The following is a 17,091-nucleotide window of genomic DNA, read 5'->3' on the forward strand; positions in this document are numbered from 1 at the left end:
AAATCTTTAATGTTTCATCTGTATTTTAAAATCTTGTTTAACAGAACTCTCCCAGTAATATGAGCATGAGTAATCAGCCTGGCACTCCCAGGGATGATGGTGAGATGGGTGGAAACTTCCTAAACCCTTTTCAGAGTGAGAGCGTAAGTAAAGTAGTTTTTTACTTGGCAAAACTTTATCCCTGAACTTTTATTTTAAATAAGAAAAATAACAGCCAGAACAAACAGTTTTGTAGTGTACCTGTAATGCAACGCTGTGCCTTATGTGGTTTTTTACTAGCTTCTAAAATTATAGTATTGATTCACTAAAAAATTGTGCCAAATACTGTTAGAAGTTGAGTTGAAACTTAAAAATGTGGGAAGTGTAGATTTACTGCAGAAGCTCTTTTTCTAGATTAAGAGGTCAATTGTCAATGAAAGTTTAATCTGTCAAGCAGTAATAATTATGCCATACATATTCAGTAATGCACAATGGGCATTTGTCAGGCAATATCTGAACAGCCTAGATACACATAGTTGGCAGATCTTTACATCTGAGTGTTTCAATTTTTGATTTTTCAAACTTTGACTCCTGAACCATGTATTTTGCAGGGCAGTGATGTCTTTTAGAACAAGATTCACAGTGAAGTATATAATTAGAGCACCAAGAGATCTTACGTTGAGAAGATGTAGCATGCTTTTAGAGCAGAGAAAGCAAATATGACCTCTAGTGTTCATTCAGGGAAAAATTATATTTTTTTAAAATGGAGAATGTTTGAGGCAGCAAAACATGGTATAAAAAACATTACAAAGCAAGACTAGTATTTTAATACTCATGTGCCTGAAGTTGGGTTTCTAAATCCATGTTTAGGTTCCTATATAGAAGTGGCCTGATTTTTCAGAAGTGCTGAGTGACTTCAACACTTCTATTCTTACTGGAAATCACTGCTGTTCAGAAGTGAGTGCAACTCCATTAACTATGCCAGTGGTGATATTTAGCTCAAAAATTATGAAGACTAAACAGTTTCTCTTAGATGACACAACAGTCAAAGTTCATGGCAAATTTCATGAAAATCAGATTGGGGGGGCAGTTGCTTCTTAAACTGGTGAGAAGAAGAGGGAGTATTTTCTGCATGTTAGCTATTTGTGTCCTCATAAAGAGGGCACGTTTCAGATTGTTTGGAGTATTGGAGAAAATTGATGTGTACAAAGCAAAAAGACCGATGTTTCAAAATCTGCAGAAAAAGCAGTAGCCACAAAAATCTCCATTAAATGTGATCCTTGGTCATGGTAGTCCATGTTAGTTCTCAACTCAGCATGCTTTACTTGTGCTGAGGACAAACAGTCTGATTCAGCGGGCAGACCAGTTCACCAAACCAAACTCATTGAAAGAAGGACATCAGTTGTACTCAAAAGAAAATTAGTTTTCTCAGACGCTTACTACTTACTGGTAGTAAGCATACTCCTAGTTTTCCTACCTGAATGAATCTGGGACCCAACTAGTAAGATAAGCTTTGCTGGGCCCACTATGAGAGGGCTCAGCACATGACGGGAGTAAGCCCTAAAGCAGACAAACCATCAAAGACATGATATGGGACAAAATGGATTTTACCCAAGTGGTCCATTCTATGCAGTTTATATGACAGAGAAGACCCATCCAAAATGCTTTTTCCAAATATGTTTTGACACTTAGAAATGGCCACCTCAAAAATCTAGCTTTGGTAGGTTTTTTTATTGCATATCTGTTTTTGCCAAGGCAAATTAATATCTTTCTGTTTCTTGTATCAGTTTTCATAACACTATTATTTCTTGCATTTGAACATTTTCATCTACTTAGAAGATTTTATGCCAATTAAGTATTTCTGCAGTCTATAAGTTTCAATTGAAATACAAATTAAAATAAGCATATAAATGTGCATTTTTATTAGGCATTGTGGTGTCCCATTGATTATTTGTAATGAAGTATTGCTAACTTGAGGTCAATTATAGCTTGTATAAGGGCTGCAGTTCAATTTGTGTTAAAATAATAATGTAATATGGTGATTGAATTTTCAGTTCACATAAAGAATAACCACTGATACTTGATTCAGTTTGCCTCATAAAATCTATAATACAGAATTTAAAAATAAGCCAAAAACCTAGTTTAATTCCAGTCAGACATATCTTCACCTTTTTCCCATCAAGTAGTAAAAAGCCCTTCAAAATAGTTATGTGGTTCAAGTGATCACAAATGTAGCTGGTCTGTTTGAGACCAGCCATCTTGACCAGCTAAATCCCTCCAGTAGCCAAAATTGACCAGTAAAAGGCATAAAAAGCATCAGTGAAATATTGATTCATCACACTATCCAAGTAGCAGTGCCCGACACTGAAACTGTCAAGTGAATTGATTTCATCAGCAATAGCTATATTTTTACATAATGATAGAAGTATAACAGAAGTTATGATACCACAAAATTAACTACAGCCTTAGCATGTGCTATAGTACAATTTTAGGAGAAAATTCAAATAGCATGTTGACATTTAAACTCATTGCTCTTGTCCAAAAGTGGTTTTAGTCACCTGGGAAAGAACTGTCATTAAAATGTGGATTCCTCTTTTTTTCAGTACTCCCCTAGCATGACAATGAGTGTGTGATCTGTTACCAAGTCTACTCATGAAGACCACAGTGAGTTGGCTCTCTTCAGAGAGCTACTACAGAAGAAAATTATTTGTCCCAGTGTACAGTTTAACAAAAGGATCTCAGACGCAATCAGAACCACCATTTTTTTTTCCTACCATCTCCCTAGTTTTTCCAAGAAATTGGGTCCCAAACACATCAAGACAACAGTAGAGTGGCGTAACAGAATTGCCCAAGATGGAACTGCAAACAATTATCTGTCTATGTAAATATATAGGTTAATGTATATATGTGTGTGTGATATAGAAACACACACATACATATATAAACCTGCAAGACATTGTAAAATATTGTCACATGACATCTTAAGTAGAAATGAGGAGTAGGGACTTTTATTACATCTGGGGTTTTTTCATGTTTACATTTTAATTACTAAAGTTTGCTTTCCTTCTTCCCTCCTGAACTGTTTTATGTTGCATATATCACTGCTTTATAAGTTATTTTTTAAGGTGATCTCAAAAATTCTTCTGATTTTGTAAATGTCTGCCATTATTGATAGGAATAAAATTGCTTATAAGAGCTCTCATTAATTTGTGTTTGATACCAGTTACCCTGTGAATCACAAACTGTATTGTCTCAAGAAATAGAAGAAAGCATAATTTTTGGAGAAATTTAATAATTTTCACCTAGTTTGGTGATTTTTTTTTATACTTTGCCTTTAAAAAAATAAGCACTGAAGGTTACTTTTCTTCTTTAATTAAAGCCTAATATCGGCAATATCTATTTTAAATGGAAGCCTGAATTTGATACAAGCTTCTCAGTTTATATAGAGTACTATAAGTTTATTGTAAGTGAGCTCCAATTGCTATAGAATCTAGCAATAAAGTATCAGGGCTTCTTCTGCCCTTGGAAATGAGTTTTCTATTTAGCATGATCTTCCCTAGGGTTGGTAGTGGAAATACAGTAGAGTCCTTATTACTGAAATATTTTCTAACAATTTACCATTATGTTTCCCCTTTTCAATGATTCTCAACTGAATCATAACAATCCATAAGCCTGATTATAAACAGTATCTCCCAAGCCCATTCAGAAAATCAGATCACTCTGGTACTTCGATATGTTTTTTTTACTAGGTTTATCAGGCTGAAACACCCCACCCCTGCAACTTTCCAGTAAGCAGTCATTTTTGTGAACCAAAATGATTGGGTGAACTTTTTATGACTACTAGCCTTGTGAGGGTCCTATCTTTTGCTATAAACATAAGAGGAACAAAGGTCTGAGCCATTTCATAAAGAGATTGGCGTATTGAACATGAAAGCTTGGAAGAGAATGGAGAAAAGGGGTATGTCCTTAAAGGAAAAGCTTCTAGAAGCAGTCCCCTGTCTCCTCAAGCAAAGTTCTAAAACCAAGATTATAGTAAATTTAGTTCCTAATGACTTCCAGCTCCCCCAAGAAAATGAAAGCTCGCAATTGTGTAGTGAGAGCAAAGATCTTACCTTGGATTTTGCATACAGAAGAGCCACTTAGGGGAAACAGTTCTGAGATATGATATGTCTATGCAATCTTGTAAGGAGATTTTTTTTTTTCATGAAATTGTGATGAAGAGTTGTATGTAATGGGCTCATTGTGAAGGTAGATGCACATAACTGGATGTGTAAGGTGAACTACAATCTCCTAATTTTTATTTTTATATATAATATATATATGAAAATAAAAAGATGTAATACTTTTTACTCTCGTTAGGACTATTCAAAGGTGAAACTCTTGGAGACAGGGTCTTAAAATTACGTTCAAAATGTAAAAGATTTTGGTGTCATTACTTTTTGTTAATAATAACTACTTTGATCAGTTGTAATCATAAACTAGATAGTCATTATATGGTTTTGTTGACTTTATTCCCAGTGATTATGAAGGCCGAATTCATTTGTTTGTCTTTGGAAAACAGTTTGTTGCTGTCTCAAAAGATGCCAGAAGCCCCTACTGATTTATAAAAAGATAAATTTGATGTATTTGATTTATAAAAAGATAAAATGAGATTTCAGTACCTGAAATCCTGAACTTGACTGTTGTCACTAATACCACTGGTTTCAGTGGCTTACGTCTCCTGTGCACCCCAGCTTCTACCATAAGTAGTGCAAAGTTCAGGCATGCTTGCAGCCTACATTTGGCATCTATATTATCCTTGGTGGTAGCCTTCTAAGAAGGACTTTAGGACTCTATTCTGCCCAGTTTCAGTCATATGATGTCACCGCAAATGGACTAAGATAGATGGATATGTCTGGAGTACGCATCAAGTGCCAAAGCCCATTTACACATCAGGTAAGTGTGCCCTCAAGTGAGCTCTTACACTGTTGAGTACATCTGGGGTCTGATGTGTATCCCTAGGGGAACACCCTGTACTGTCCCAAGCCAAGTGAGGGCTCCTGCAGGCAAGCAGTGTGTCCAGTGACCATGCAACAACTGGCTTTGATGGCATCACTGAGGGCTCTCTTACAAAACAGAGTGCATGCCACCACTGGAGCTTCTCATGCTGGCAAAATTAAGCTGAATCAGGATCTAGTACTAATCAGAAACGGAACTTTTTTTCTTTTTGAATTTGTTGCTATCTGCAACAGTTTAGCTTATAGGCACCTGTTAAGGAAAAAAATCTGATCATTAAATTAAAACTGGGCAAATAAGAACACAGAATATAATATGCCCTTTAAAATGGAACTGCCAACACATACTGAATAGTATTATCAAAATATGTTAACCTAATTTAACTACAAGAGCATAACATCCTTTCAGTCACATAATTTTTCTTCTGTAATTCTTTTGAACTCCCTTCTATACAATTTTTCTTACTGCCAACATATCTTTGTTTCCCCTTTCCATTTCCTTTCCAAAACATTTATATTAAATTTAACATTGTTGCATTGATCTTACAGTGTTAATCTCGGTATATATGCTGATGGCTTCAAAAAGAACAGGATTGAGCCCTGCTTCTTGTAGGCTAGCATTCTATGCCCTGATATAGCAAGTTGCTAAGTATGCCCAGCACTTTTCATACCTAGGTAGCCCCATAGACTGGTGGGATAAAATATGTGTAAGCTTGCAAGATTTTAGTTTCAGGACATCTACTTGAATATTCAGTGCATATCTTATTATTAGAATTTTTATCAGATGTAAGTAAACCTAATCACCTTGCTTTTTGTAGGGAATGAACCTATGTTTACATACATGAGTAAAGTTATTTACATGCACATTGGTAAGATCAGGTGATTATAACTATACATAGGTTCTGCAGCTGAACCATAGAAAACAATTTTATGTGCTAAATATTCCACTTACTATGAGTAAACCCTTTGGTTTTTTTAATTTGCATAGAACTTTTTGTTTGTTCATTTGTTCTCTTGCTTATAAATCCTGTAGGATTTTCATTGTATATAGGAGTATTAATATGGAAAGAAAGGTTATTTCTAAGCACTGATTTTTTTTGCTTATATTTCTAATGCACTAGAGATCAACATGTAATTTAACTGCTGTTTATTTCTGTCTTTATGCAACAACGTTATTGATAATATCAGAATTTGTCCAGCTCTGTGAGGAATAGTAATTGAAGTGGTACAGGATAGTTTTTCCACACTGGGTTTTTAAATAGATTTTTCTCTTTAATGTAGAAACAAATATATCATGATTCTCTAAATGAGTCTTTCATACAAGGTGAAAATAAGGCTTTTTAAAACAGAAGTGATGAAATCTTAGAATAGCAGAAATAGTGTAATAATGGATCTCTCTTACTGTAAGAACTCTGTCAAAAATTCTGGCCTTGTAGAAATCAGCTGAAGTCATGATTTGCTACAATGTATCCAGTATTTTATTTACTGCATAAACCCACAAAAAGGAGTATTCATACCGAGATTTTATTTCCATATGTAAGTTTTGTATAGACAAGAACAGGGCAAGGAAGAAGCTGTATGAATCACAAGTAAAATATGTGGCCTGATGTGCATTTAAAAAATACATGGATATTTGTATGCATAGGTTGCATTATTTTATTAATAACCTGAGCATGAGGAAAAACTACAGTTGAACTCAGTGTTCTCCCCCCTCTATTGTAGACTAAATTTGGTGCATGTGAAAAACATGGCAATACCCTCGAGTCTAGTCTTTGACACACCTTATGCTGCCCAGTGGAATGTGCCCCAACCTTGACTAGGAGTGACTGGCTTTTCAAAGTGACAGAACAGGTCAGTTCCCAGATCAGTAAGTTGTCATGCAGTCTGCTTATGGCCACATTTGCCAATTTTTATTTGGAAGCCTGATTGGAGACTAGGCCACCAATGTGTTATGTATTCAAATACTGTAACATCTTTCAGACTTATCAGCCTGTTCCCCATATCCCATGACCAGTCCTCTGAAGACACCCAGCCATCACTTTCCCTTGAAAACACAATGGGAAATGTGTAGACTAATTATTTATTTTAAATACTTCAAATTAGGAAGAAGTGAATAGAAGCTTGTTTCTTTATGGATAGCAATTTAGAATCTCTGCATAAGAAGAATAGCTTCTTGAACTGGCTAAAAATCATTTGAATTTTCCCCTGTTCTGTAGCTAGCAAATGAAACACTGCATGTGAAGAAGATTTGGAATTAGATGGGTAATTTAATGAGGGACCAGCTGTTACAATATTCAGCATTGTACATTTTATTAATTTTTTTCCTCTTTACTAGTTAAAATGAATTTTCAGCTGATAAATGTTGCACTGATTTCTATTTCTCAGACCAGTTAATTATTTTTAAGTATTATCTCCTGTTCCTAGATATCTCTGATGTTGTTGTTGTGAAATATGGGCTGAATTCTTCAAGATTTGACCCTACACATTTGCATTTGAAGAATATAATAAAATAGAGTTTAGTGATGAAAAAAGATCTCTATAGGTAAATTTATTTTTCTTTAATTCACTGTAAGTGATGGTATAACCACAGTTCCCATTCCAAACAGGCATGGGTTTGGTTGGGCCCTAAGGATGGGTTGGGCCCTAAGGAAGGAAGCATGTCTTTCGAATAAAAAAACCAAAAAACTCTTACCACAGTGACAGATCATTTCTCTTCAAACTGATCACACTAAGGACCTAATTCACGATTTAATGGTATGAAACAACTATAAAAATTCAGTACACTCAAGTATATATGAGTTAGATTTAAACTTTTAGTGTGTGCAACTTCCTCTACTTTCCTGACGTTATTGACTCCATCCTATAAGCTTCTGTTCATTCCAGTTGTCCTACTGAAACTCTGATGAAACCACTAGCATAAGGTCATTTTTTGCAGGATTTCACCCTGAACTGAACAAAATATATAGTTTGAGGTGTGACGTTATTTGGCAGATGTATATAGTATAGAGCAAAATGCAAAAGGTGTGTAAAAATTAACAAAATGATGTTTCAACCTGAAAAACAGAGGCAAAAAGTCCTTATCTAAAATATTGCTTTGAGTGCATGCAAGTTGTCTGCCAGTGCTGTGACATTGGAAATATTACATTATGGTAACAAATTTAGAGCACGTAAATGGATGATCTACTCAGCACATTAAAACTCTGATCCTGCAAACACATTCACATTTGTTTGAAATAAAGCTTATACATGCTTAATTTTAAACATATTTTAAGAATACAAGTATGTACTTTCAGAACAGTGGGACTGCTAATAGGCTTAAACCATGTTTGAGCATGGACAGTCTAGAAGCTCAAGTTAAGTCTTCCCTAAACAGATATTTTATTTTATTTTATTTTATTTTATTTTATTTTATTTTATTTTATTTTATTTTATTTTATTTTTAAGATTTTGCCAATGCAGGAGTATGTTTATGTATTGAAAGTATTGATATGTGGAACAGATTTGGCTTTCTTCTGTTTCTTATTTTGTTAGAGCATTGTTCACTACTACATGAACTATTTTTGTGAACTTGTCCTTTCATATTGTTTTAAATTGTATAGTCATAGTTTCCCTCAACATAGCTAACAGCTTTGCAATTTTAGTCCAAACTTCTATTTGGTCATTCTTCTTCATTTAAGCTTGAAATATGTAAGGAAGCCTCTCATGTAATGGGAAAACTTGCCATAAAAATGTATAAAGGTTTTCTTGAACATGTTTTCACATTTAATAAAAATACAGTTTTCATTTATAATTTGAAATGGTCACTTTCTAGCCACTATTTAATTTCTATGTATGTGCATAAGAAATTAAGAAAACATATTACCTTTTTTCCATTTGAATTCAGCATCGTAAATACTTGCTGAAAGACATGGTTTTGGGGAAATCAGATCAAAACAAGATTTACTACATATCTTCTATGAATAATAAAAGTGGACTTTATGTTGAAAGCTCCTTACACATCCCCAAAATTGGATTTCCTAACATCTGATATGTATGACTTCATAAGAGCTCAATTCACAAAAAGTGAAGTTTGATTTGTGTACTCTGTGTTTTCATTGTATCTAATGGATGATTCAGTGTGCCCCTCAGCTGTGTAAGTTTTTTTGTTTGTATCTCTCAGAAAAGTAATTGAGTGGTCAAGCAGGCTTGTTCACAGAGTCTGGTAATTAAGTACTGGATAATATATCTGCAAAGTGTACCCAACTGTTCATTCAGTAACAAGGTATTCTTACACTACCTTGCTATTCTCTTAAGAACCTCTACAGTATTGCAATTAGGTCTAGGGACTCCCATAAGATTTTACAATGACAAAACAAGAGGCTTAATTTTACTAACAGAAAATTCTGGTAGTTTAGGACTAGTTTTCATAGGGAATCATCTGATAATGTGTTTTTTGAAAGGCTGCACATTTTCTCAGTACCCTGATGTACTAGTGTACTGAGTAGGCTGGGATGGAGTTAAGTTTCTTCATAGCTGCCCATATAGTGCTGGTTTGCATTTGTGGCTAAAATGGTGTTGATAACACACCAATGTTTTGGCTATTGCTGAACAGTGCTTGCACAGCATCAAGGCCTTCTCTTCTTCTTCCCACTCTGCCCCCCAGTGAGTAGTCTGGGAGTGGGCAAAGAAGTTGGGAGGGGACACAGCCAGGACAGCTGATATGAATTGGCCAAAGGGATATTCCATGCCATGTAACATCATGCTCAGCAATAAAAACTGAGGATAGAGGAAGAAGGGAGGGTTGGTTTTTTTGTCTTCCAAGGTGGCTGTTGCTCAGAGACAGGCTGGACATTGATCAGCTTGTGGAAGGTGGTGAGTGATTGCCTTTGCATCACTTGTTCTTTTCCTCTTTCCTTCACTTATTAAACTGTCTTTATCTCAACCCATGAGTTTTCTCCCTTTTGTTCTTCCTATTCTCTCCCCCATCCTGCTGGCAGGTTGGGGGAGAGTCAGCAAGGGGCTGTGTGGGTGCTTAGCTGCTGGCCAGGGTCAACCCACCACAACTCGAAAACAGACCATCCAATTCAAACATTTGGTCTGTTACAGAGATATATACAGTTCTCAGAATAGGAGAGAATTATAACAATAACCATGACCAAGTCTATGTTTGTCCCTATAGAGTGAAATCATTGGTAATCACTTTTGATATGAAGAATTATTGCTATGGAATCCTGCTCCAATCAGTGAGGAGCCAAATTATCAACTGGATGAACTGAATATTTGCAGGCTTTATTTCTGTTGTTTAATCTTAATGTTTTCTTCTCTCTCATTTGGATTTTCCCATTAATTATACCATGCCAAACATATGGAAAGTTCTTCCATCTGTAAATAGAGTCCTACTACAGATAGATAGTTTATTTCATTAGAGACATTGTGCATAACAGCAAATAAGGAGTGGCTGTGCAAGATCCTGAGAGCCCTCAGTGTTAGATATTAGGAAAGTTAGCATCACACAGGCTTATGCATTAGTCAAGATGATTTCTAACAATGGCATAAAATGACTTGAAACAAAAGCTGATATTTGCCATGCAGAATGGAAGAAAATAAAATCCACATAAAGCATATTTAATTGAATTAGAAATCTACTAAAGATATAATTTACCAGGAGAATTTGAAAAGTATGTTATCAAATATAAGCTTGTTAGCAGCAGACAGCAACAAAACTGAGAGCTACGATTCAGTAGTTCCTCTATTTTTTAATGTGGAGGTGCAGCCTGCAGAGTCTGTACACCCCAGCCAAGAGACTGCATGAGGGTTAGGTTTCTTGATCTAGACAGAAGGTTATGGACAAGGGGCTGCAATATCCACAGACCACACCTTTTGTTACCGATGAGCAAAGTACAAGTACCCTTTCAGCAGATGTCAAAGTCCATCTCTAACAAGAACACATAGAATGTTGAAAAGTTTAGCAAAAAGAAAAAGCAGAGTTTGTTAAATTGTTGTCTAGAAACATGACATTCAAAAGTGGTTGTAAGCTGTTCCCAGATGTATTTTCATTTTTCTAATTAACTCCTAGTTTTGATTTGATTTACAATTTACACTGTTTGTTAAGGAAGAGTAATACAAATTCCTAAACAAGGCCTGAAATACAGACTTGAACAGTGGCATGAGCAAAGTGGAAGCTGGAGCTTTCTATTATTTGAGAATCAAGTAACATTTTTTTTTCAGGACAAAAGGACAAGAAGCTTTCTTAGCATTGTAGTGGCTATTTGAGAAGTGTAAATCAGTATGCTGTATATGTTTAAAGACCAAATTTGAAGGCTTTTTTTGTGGCAAGTATCCCCTTGCAAAAATATTGCAGTGCATCTGTTTTGTGCATGTTTGTCTAAACCCACAAAAACAAAACAACTTTTTATGGATTGTCATACATGCATTTGGCAAACACTCATTTCTGGGGGGGAGAGAAAGAAGATCTGGTAGCTGGTGTGTTATATTTATCTGAATTACTTAAAGCATTGGTAAACTATTGTCAACTTTGTTCACATTGCACAAGATATTCTATGTAGAGATTTACTTTTTACTTTACTGCTGGCATTATAATCTCAGTGATCCATGCATATTTTGTAAATTCTTGTAGGTTTTGTGTAAGAAACCTTGTCACCATTGCTGTAAATACTGTAAATTCTTGTTTTGAAGCAAGAGGTGGCTTGATTGTATTATATACTACAATAGTACTTGTTCTGTCCTCAAAACTTGCTGTTTACATATAGTTAAAGCCTTGTTAAGCACACTTAGTGGTTTCATAATTTATTTCAAACAGCAAATATATAAGCCATTTACAGGAATATTAAATCAAATGTAACATAAGAACATTTAACCCAGTTCATATCCTTTTTGAGAGCTTAGGGTTAGATTTTAGCAGACGATAGGCAGCTGCAGTTTAGCACATTTCATGACTCAGTGCAATGTGTGCAGTGTATGCTTTCAAGCTGCAGCTGCCTATGTAAAGCCTGAGTAATCAGGCTGTGCAGGGAACTACACAACAAGGAAAGTCTTTCTTCCTACTGTCCCCTGCCCAAGGCAAGCTACAGAACTTCAGCAGACTGTCTCAGAGAAATTTTCCAACCTACAGGCTTCCTTGCACTAAGTAAGCATAGATATACTAACTTTTCCTCTGTCATCTCTTTTTTGCACTTGGTGCTGGAACAGAAACTCAACTCTGGGGTATGCAGGAGGTAAGGAAGCAATTTCTCCATATTGTGCCCTTGTCTCTGTACCACAGACTTTATGTGAGGCAGTCTTAAGGAGAATTTCATTATTTATCTGTTTACTCAGAAAGAAAAGAACTCCAACTATGAATTCATTTATATTGCTATTTCATGATATACAACAAAGACCTGAAAATATATACGAGTTCTTTGCTTGTTTCTAACATCAGAAATTCAAATCCCATCTAGACTGAAAGACTTTATGATGACTGAAAAAGAGTGAAAAAGCTGACAACACAACCCATGAAAGTTGAAAGGGATTCTTACTTGGGTCATTTGAAGTTCTGTGTTTTGTTTTTGTTGATAGTTGAAATGACTAGGTTAACCTTTTGAATAAAGACAGTCTTTGTTAGTGACTTTGCACCTTCACCCTTTCACATAAAACTTTGGGTACTTACAGTAAATATTCCTCACACCTCCAAGACAAACTGTAGATAAATTCCTTGTATTGCTAAGGTCAAAAAAATGTTCTTACAGATTACTTGAGCCCTTTATGGAGAACAACAGGGCATAATCCTAATTAAGGAGAAGTATTTGCAGGTCACATTTAAACAATGAGGTAGGTGTATTTTAGACAAAGAATGACTTTCACCATCATAAGTGAAACTAATGTACGAATCCAATCTTTAAAAGTAAAGAAAACCTCAGTAATATTCCAAATCAGCAGGAATTAAATTTGTCAATGTAAATATTAATGTATAAAAATATATAGAAATCTTGATGCTGCCTCTGACCTTAAGCAATAATATTGATAATATTGAGGGAGTCTCACAAACTTTGTGTATTCAGAACAGTTGTTACCTGTCCTCAGCAAGTGCTTCATTATTGACAGCTACAGCAAAGAGCCAATCCATGCCATATCAAAAGAGTTCAAAAGCATGGCAATACAAAATTTCCACAACCTCATAAATATGCCAACATGTGTCTTGTGTTAGGATGAGTAATCATTCCAACTGTAAACTTCTCCAGACCATGTTTGTAACTTTTAAAAGCAGCCTCTTAAATCATTTCAGAAGGGCAGCAGTCTGTGTTGATGAGAGATCCAACAAGGTGCTTGACAACAATCATATTCTAAATGACTTATCGACACTATGCCAGCTGCAATCCCTGGAAGGAATTGTACCATCTTTATTTGAAGCCTTTTGACTGTGTCAGAAAACAGACCTTCCACTGAAGGCTTCCCTTTTCTAAGCATTCTTTTTGAAATATACAACTATTTTCCACAGCTATTAAAGTGCTGAGAGGTTTGGTGATGCTTGTTCTGTTGTACTAAAATACAACTCTGATGTTGCATTTGTATATTCAGAGAGCATCCCTGCAGAAAGTGCTTCTGAAGTCCAGTATAGCACAACTCTTGGGAATCTCTGGTGTTCAAAGAAACCTTCTTGTCTAAGGACCAAACAAGGGAAACAAGGTCATAAAATCAAGCTTCATTGGTTTATCTTAAAAACATTCCTGGCAAGACTGGGGAGTTGCAAAGACATGGATCATATGGGTCACTAACCACAAAGCATATCTGGGTTGGAGCCTCAGACTTTAATGCTATTACAGGCTGTTTTGTAATGGTAATATTATACCACTAGATCGTATTTGTTTGTATTCCACACTGTGTCCGGATTCATCCTACCCTAACTTTAGCTGCCGAAAAATTAGCTGCCTAGGTTTCCTCAGTAAGTCCCTGGAGGGACAGAAAAAGAGATGCCTCCAGAAGATTGCGTTATGGCATCAATTGCCCTCTCCATTGGTGAATCCTGAATGCTTTTAAAGGCCTAAAATTAGGTGGGATGAATTCAAGGGTTTATGTTTAGCCTCATATTCCTTTATACAAAAGTCTATTTATTTGAGCCTCATATAGGCTCAAATGGGCAAGAATAATGCAATTATTAAGAATTTGAATCTGTGTGACTTCCAGATAATTTTCTGAATCCTTCAATCTCAAACATTAAATTTCTGCCCCCATAGTTTGCTGTTGTCTCCTCCTTTACTTCCTTTTTTTTATAAACAGGTGAAAATTCAATTGACTTGTTTGAACATTTCTGGAGGGTTTACCCCTGCCTAGAAATTCTGACCTTTATTTGTTAAATGAGCAGTCTTTGACTGCACAGATTCATTCACTTAAAGCAACACTTGAAGAAACCATTGCATAGATGAATCAACACCAGCAATAGCATATGCTTCTTTTAAATTAAATATATTAATGCATATTCTTTCTAGGGGTGGGTAAATATACCTTTCCTAAGAGCTTTAAAAAATAAATCTAGAAGCTCATAACAGGATTGTGAGAATCAAGGCAGTAATGGTAGTTTATGGGTTTTGTAAGCTTCTTGTAAATATATATATCTGATTTCACATCCTGGTTTGGAGATGAGGAAATTGCCTAGTTTTAGATAGACCAGTTCTTTGTAGACAGCGTTACTGTCTGGATTATCAAAGCCCATTTATAGCTGGTTCCACCTCAGGCTTGCACCATACACCTACTTTATTCTAGTTCAACTTGCTATCCTTCTTCATTAACTGTTGGTACCAAATCATAACAATGATTGTACCAGTTCTTGTTGCGAGCTGAGGAACAGCTGAGGTTGAAAAATATGAATATTGTAACTTGTACCTTTTCACCTTCATGAAGTGTCCGCATTCTCTCAGCTGATCCTGAGACAGGGCAGCTGCTTCCAAAGTTACCATATTACTTCATCACAAAAAGTAGGTGTAATTTTCTTTTGTGAGTCTAACAGCAGAAATATTGATATGTTTGCTTTATTTTCTGAGTTGTGAATCATTCAGTGTTGAAAATGATATGTATCTTTTGTAGCTATGAAAAACAAAAATTGAGAAATGCTTTTTATGATATGCTAGTACAATCCCTGCTCTACTGTTCAGTATTTTAAGTGCTGAACTTAACCAAAATATTATCTTTAAGAATTATCCTAGCATCATCCTTGCATGAAAATAGGTATGAATTTCCTGTTACTATTTCTGGGTTCTCAGTGAATTCTGGGACAAAGGTAAAACTGTTGCAACGGGGAAAGATTACTGTGGTAGCCACTTACTGACTACTTTTCAGATGCATAAAACAATTCTATCATCTGATATTCTTCCAGTATTCTTGGTAGATCACAATATTCTTGAATATGCTAATGGGCTTTGTCAGTCGACAGAGGAGAGGTGGACATGCTTACCACCCAGGAAGTATAGAAAAATAGGAATTAATGAGTTATCTTCTCCAGCAGTCATTTATTTTTAGTGCTTAACTTTCAATTAACATTTATAGTTTCAGTTATTATTTTATCATTCAGCATTTTGAGGTGGTTTAAGCAAAAGTATGTGAATATACATATAATTTACAAGAAATCTAGGCTTGTGTTGTGCTTTTGTAATTCTCTTCAGCTTCAGTATCTAAGCTATGAGCATACAAGTTTCTTCCCTCTTTTGAGGTATTTACTACCTAGTAGCTGATGGCTTCATTAATACTGGATATTTGAGTCTTCTGGGGCTAATGTTTATATTTTCCCAGGTGAAAATGCTATAGTATTCTCCACCAGATGCAAGCACAATGTCATGTCACTGCAGTGCATGCTGTCTTTTAGCTTCTCTCTATGTGATTGCATAATGAAAATTTAGAAATGCTGCTGTATAAATAAATTGCTATGCTGTTCACCCAATTCAGGTGTTCTGCACCCCTTGTTTGCTCAAAACTCCCAATAACTTAAAAGTTATTGCTGGCTTGAAAGGGAGTTTTGGAAGCGCAAAGGAGCAGGGAGCAACTCTGTAGTAGTTTACAGGCTGCTGTAAACTAATATCTTTTCAGAAATCAAAGAAATGTAGCAATTTAGCAGTGACTTGCTAGTGAAAACACTGAGTGGGCTTATCACTCAAGGTTTTAAGATAAAACTGTCACTGTGTAATTGTATCTCATCTAATTTTGACACTTAACGAGTAATATTTGATGAGGTATGAATCTCAGTTGTATATACGTTTGATTATGATATACCAACCAATGCAAAAACTGAAAGGTGAACAGCCATGTTTTAGCATCACAGCTACACAAGATATCAGTTTTCAAGAGGTTCTTTTTAGATTTTGTTTCATTATTTCTGAAATATTTTCACCACTGAAGTATTTTTCTATGTAGTTACCTGAGGCTTGGCTTCCTTTCACCAACCAAAATAGTCTGTAGCCTTCTACACTGTGAAAGGCAAGCTCTGTGGAGAAACATGGGCTTTGTGCTTGCCCAACAAATTAGCAGAAACTTCATCCAAGCCATAAAAGCCTTTTATAGTATTCTGTGTTTATGTAATCAAAGCAATTAGGGATAGGCGCTTCAGGAATAAAGAGATCTCTCTATCTACCATTTTACTTTCTCTAATTCATAGGGATTTAAGAGTTCTTTTTTCAAAGCTCAACTGTGTCTCTAAAACAGTGCAGTCTAAGAATCATGTGAGATTCAGTTTATAGAGATAGCATTGGAGCGGGAAAGATTTACTTTTGATAGCAAGGAGTAATGTATGTCCCTATGGACATGGACACTTGCAAACAAGTCTGATATCAAGAATAAAACAATCAAGATGGTACCAGTATATCAGACTCTGTACTACAGTGGCTTTTTTAGCTTTTCTTGTTTCTATTTTATTTTGCAGCAGAGGAGTTGGGGCATCTCAGATCATATGGGGCATTTTAGAAGTATATCACTCAACAATCATTTTATAAAGTCTAACTTCAAAATGCACAATGAATTATTCAAAAACTATTTTTTCTTCTGTTTGCCAACATGGTGGTTCCATTTTGTGATAAGTAAAAGTAAAGAGTTAATTTGTTGCACTGCCTAGCTGCATGAATTCATCCAGTGTACATAGGTATCTGTGCAGCATTACTTT

At 35.5% G+C, this 17,091-nt stretch overlaps 1 protein-coding gene across 3 annotated transcripts in view; it reads left to right on the forward strand.

Moving 5' to 3' along the window:
* Positions 1 to 3,254, forward strand: part of LOC142403824 (single-stranded DNA-binding protein 2-like) — a 231,851-nt gene extending 228,597 nt beyond the window's left edge. For all 3 annotated transcript variants that reach the window (XM_075490122.1, XM_075490124.1, XM_075490125.1), the window contains 2 exons: positions 45 to 143; positions 2,583 to 3,254. In XM_075490122.1, the coding sequence (XP_075346237.1) occupies positions 45 to 143; positions 2,583 to 2,612 (129 nt within the window). In that variant the 3' untranslated portion in view covers positions 2,613 to 3,254. The remainder of the gene's footprint in view (positions 1 to 44; positions 144 to 2,582) is intronic.
* Positions 3,255 to 17,091: the final 13,837 nt, after the last annotated feature.

This window comes from Mycteria americana, unplaced genomic scaffold (genome assembly GCF_035582795.1).
Source record: "Mycteria americana isolate JAX WOST 10 ecotype Jacksonville Zoo and Gardens unplaced genomic scaffold, USCA_MyAme_1.0 Scaffold_44, whole genome shotgun sequence".
Taxonomy (NCBI): domain Eukaryota; kingdom Metazoa; phylum Chordata; class Aves; order Ciconiiformes; family Ciconiidae; genus Mycteria; species Mycteria americana.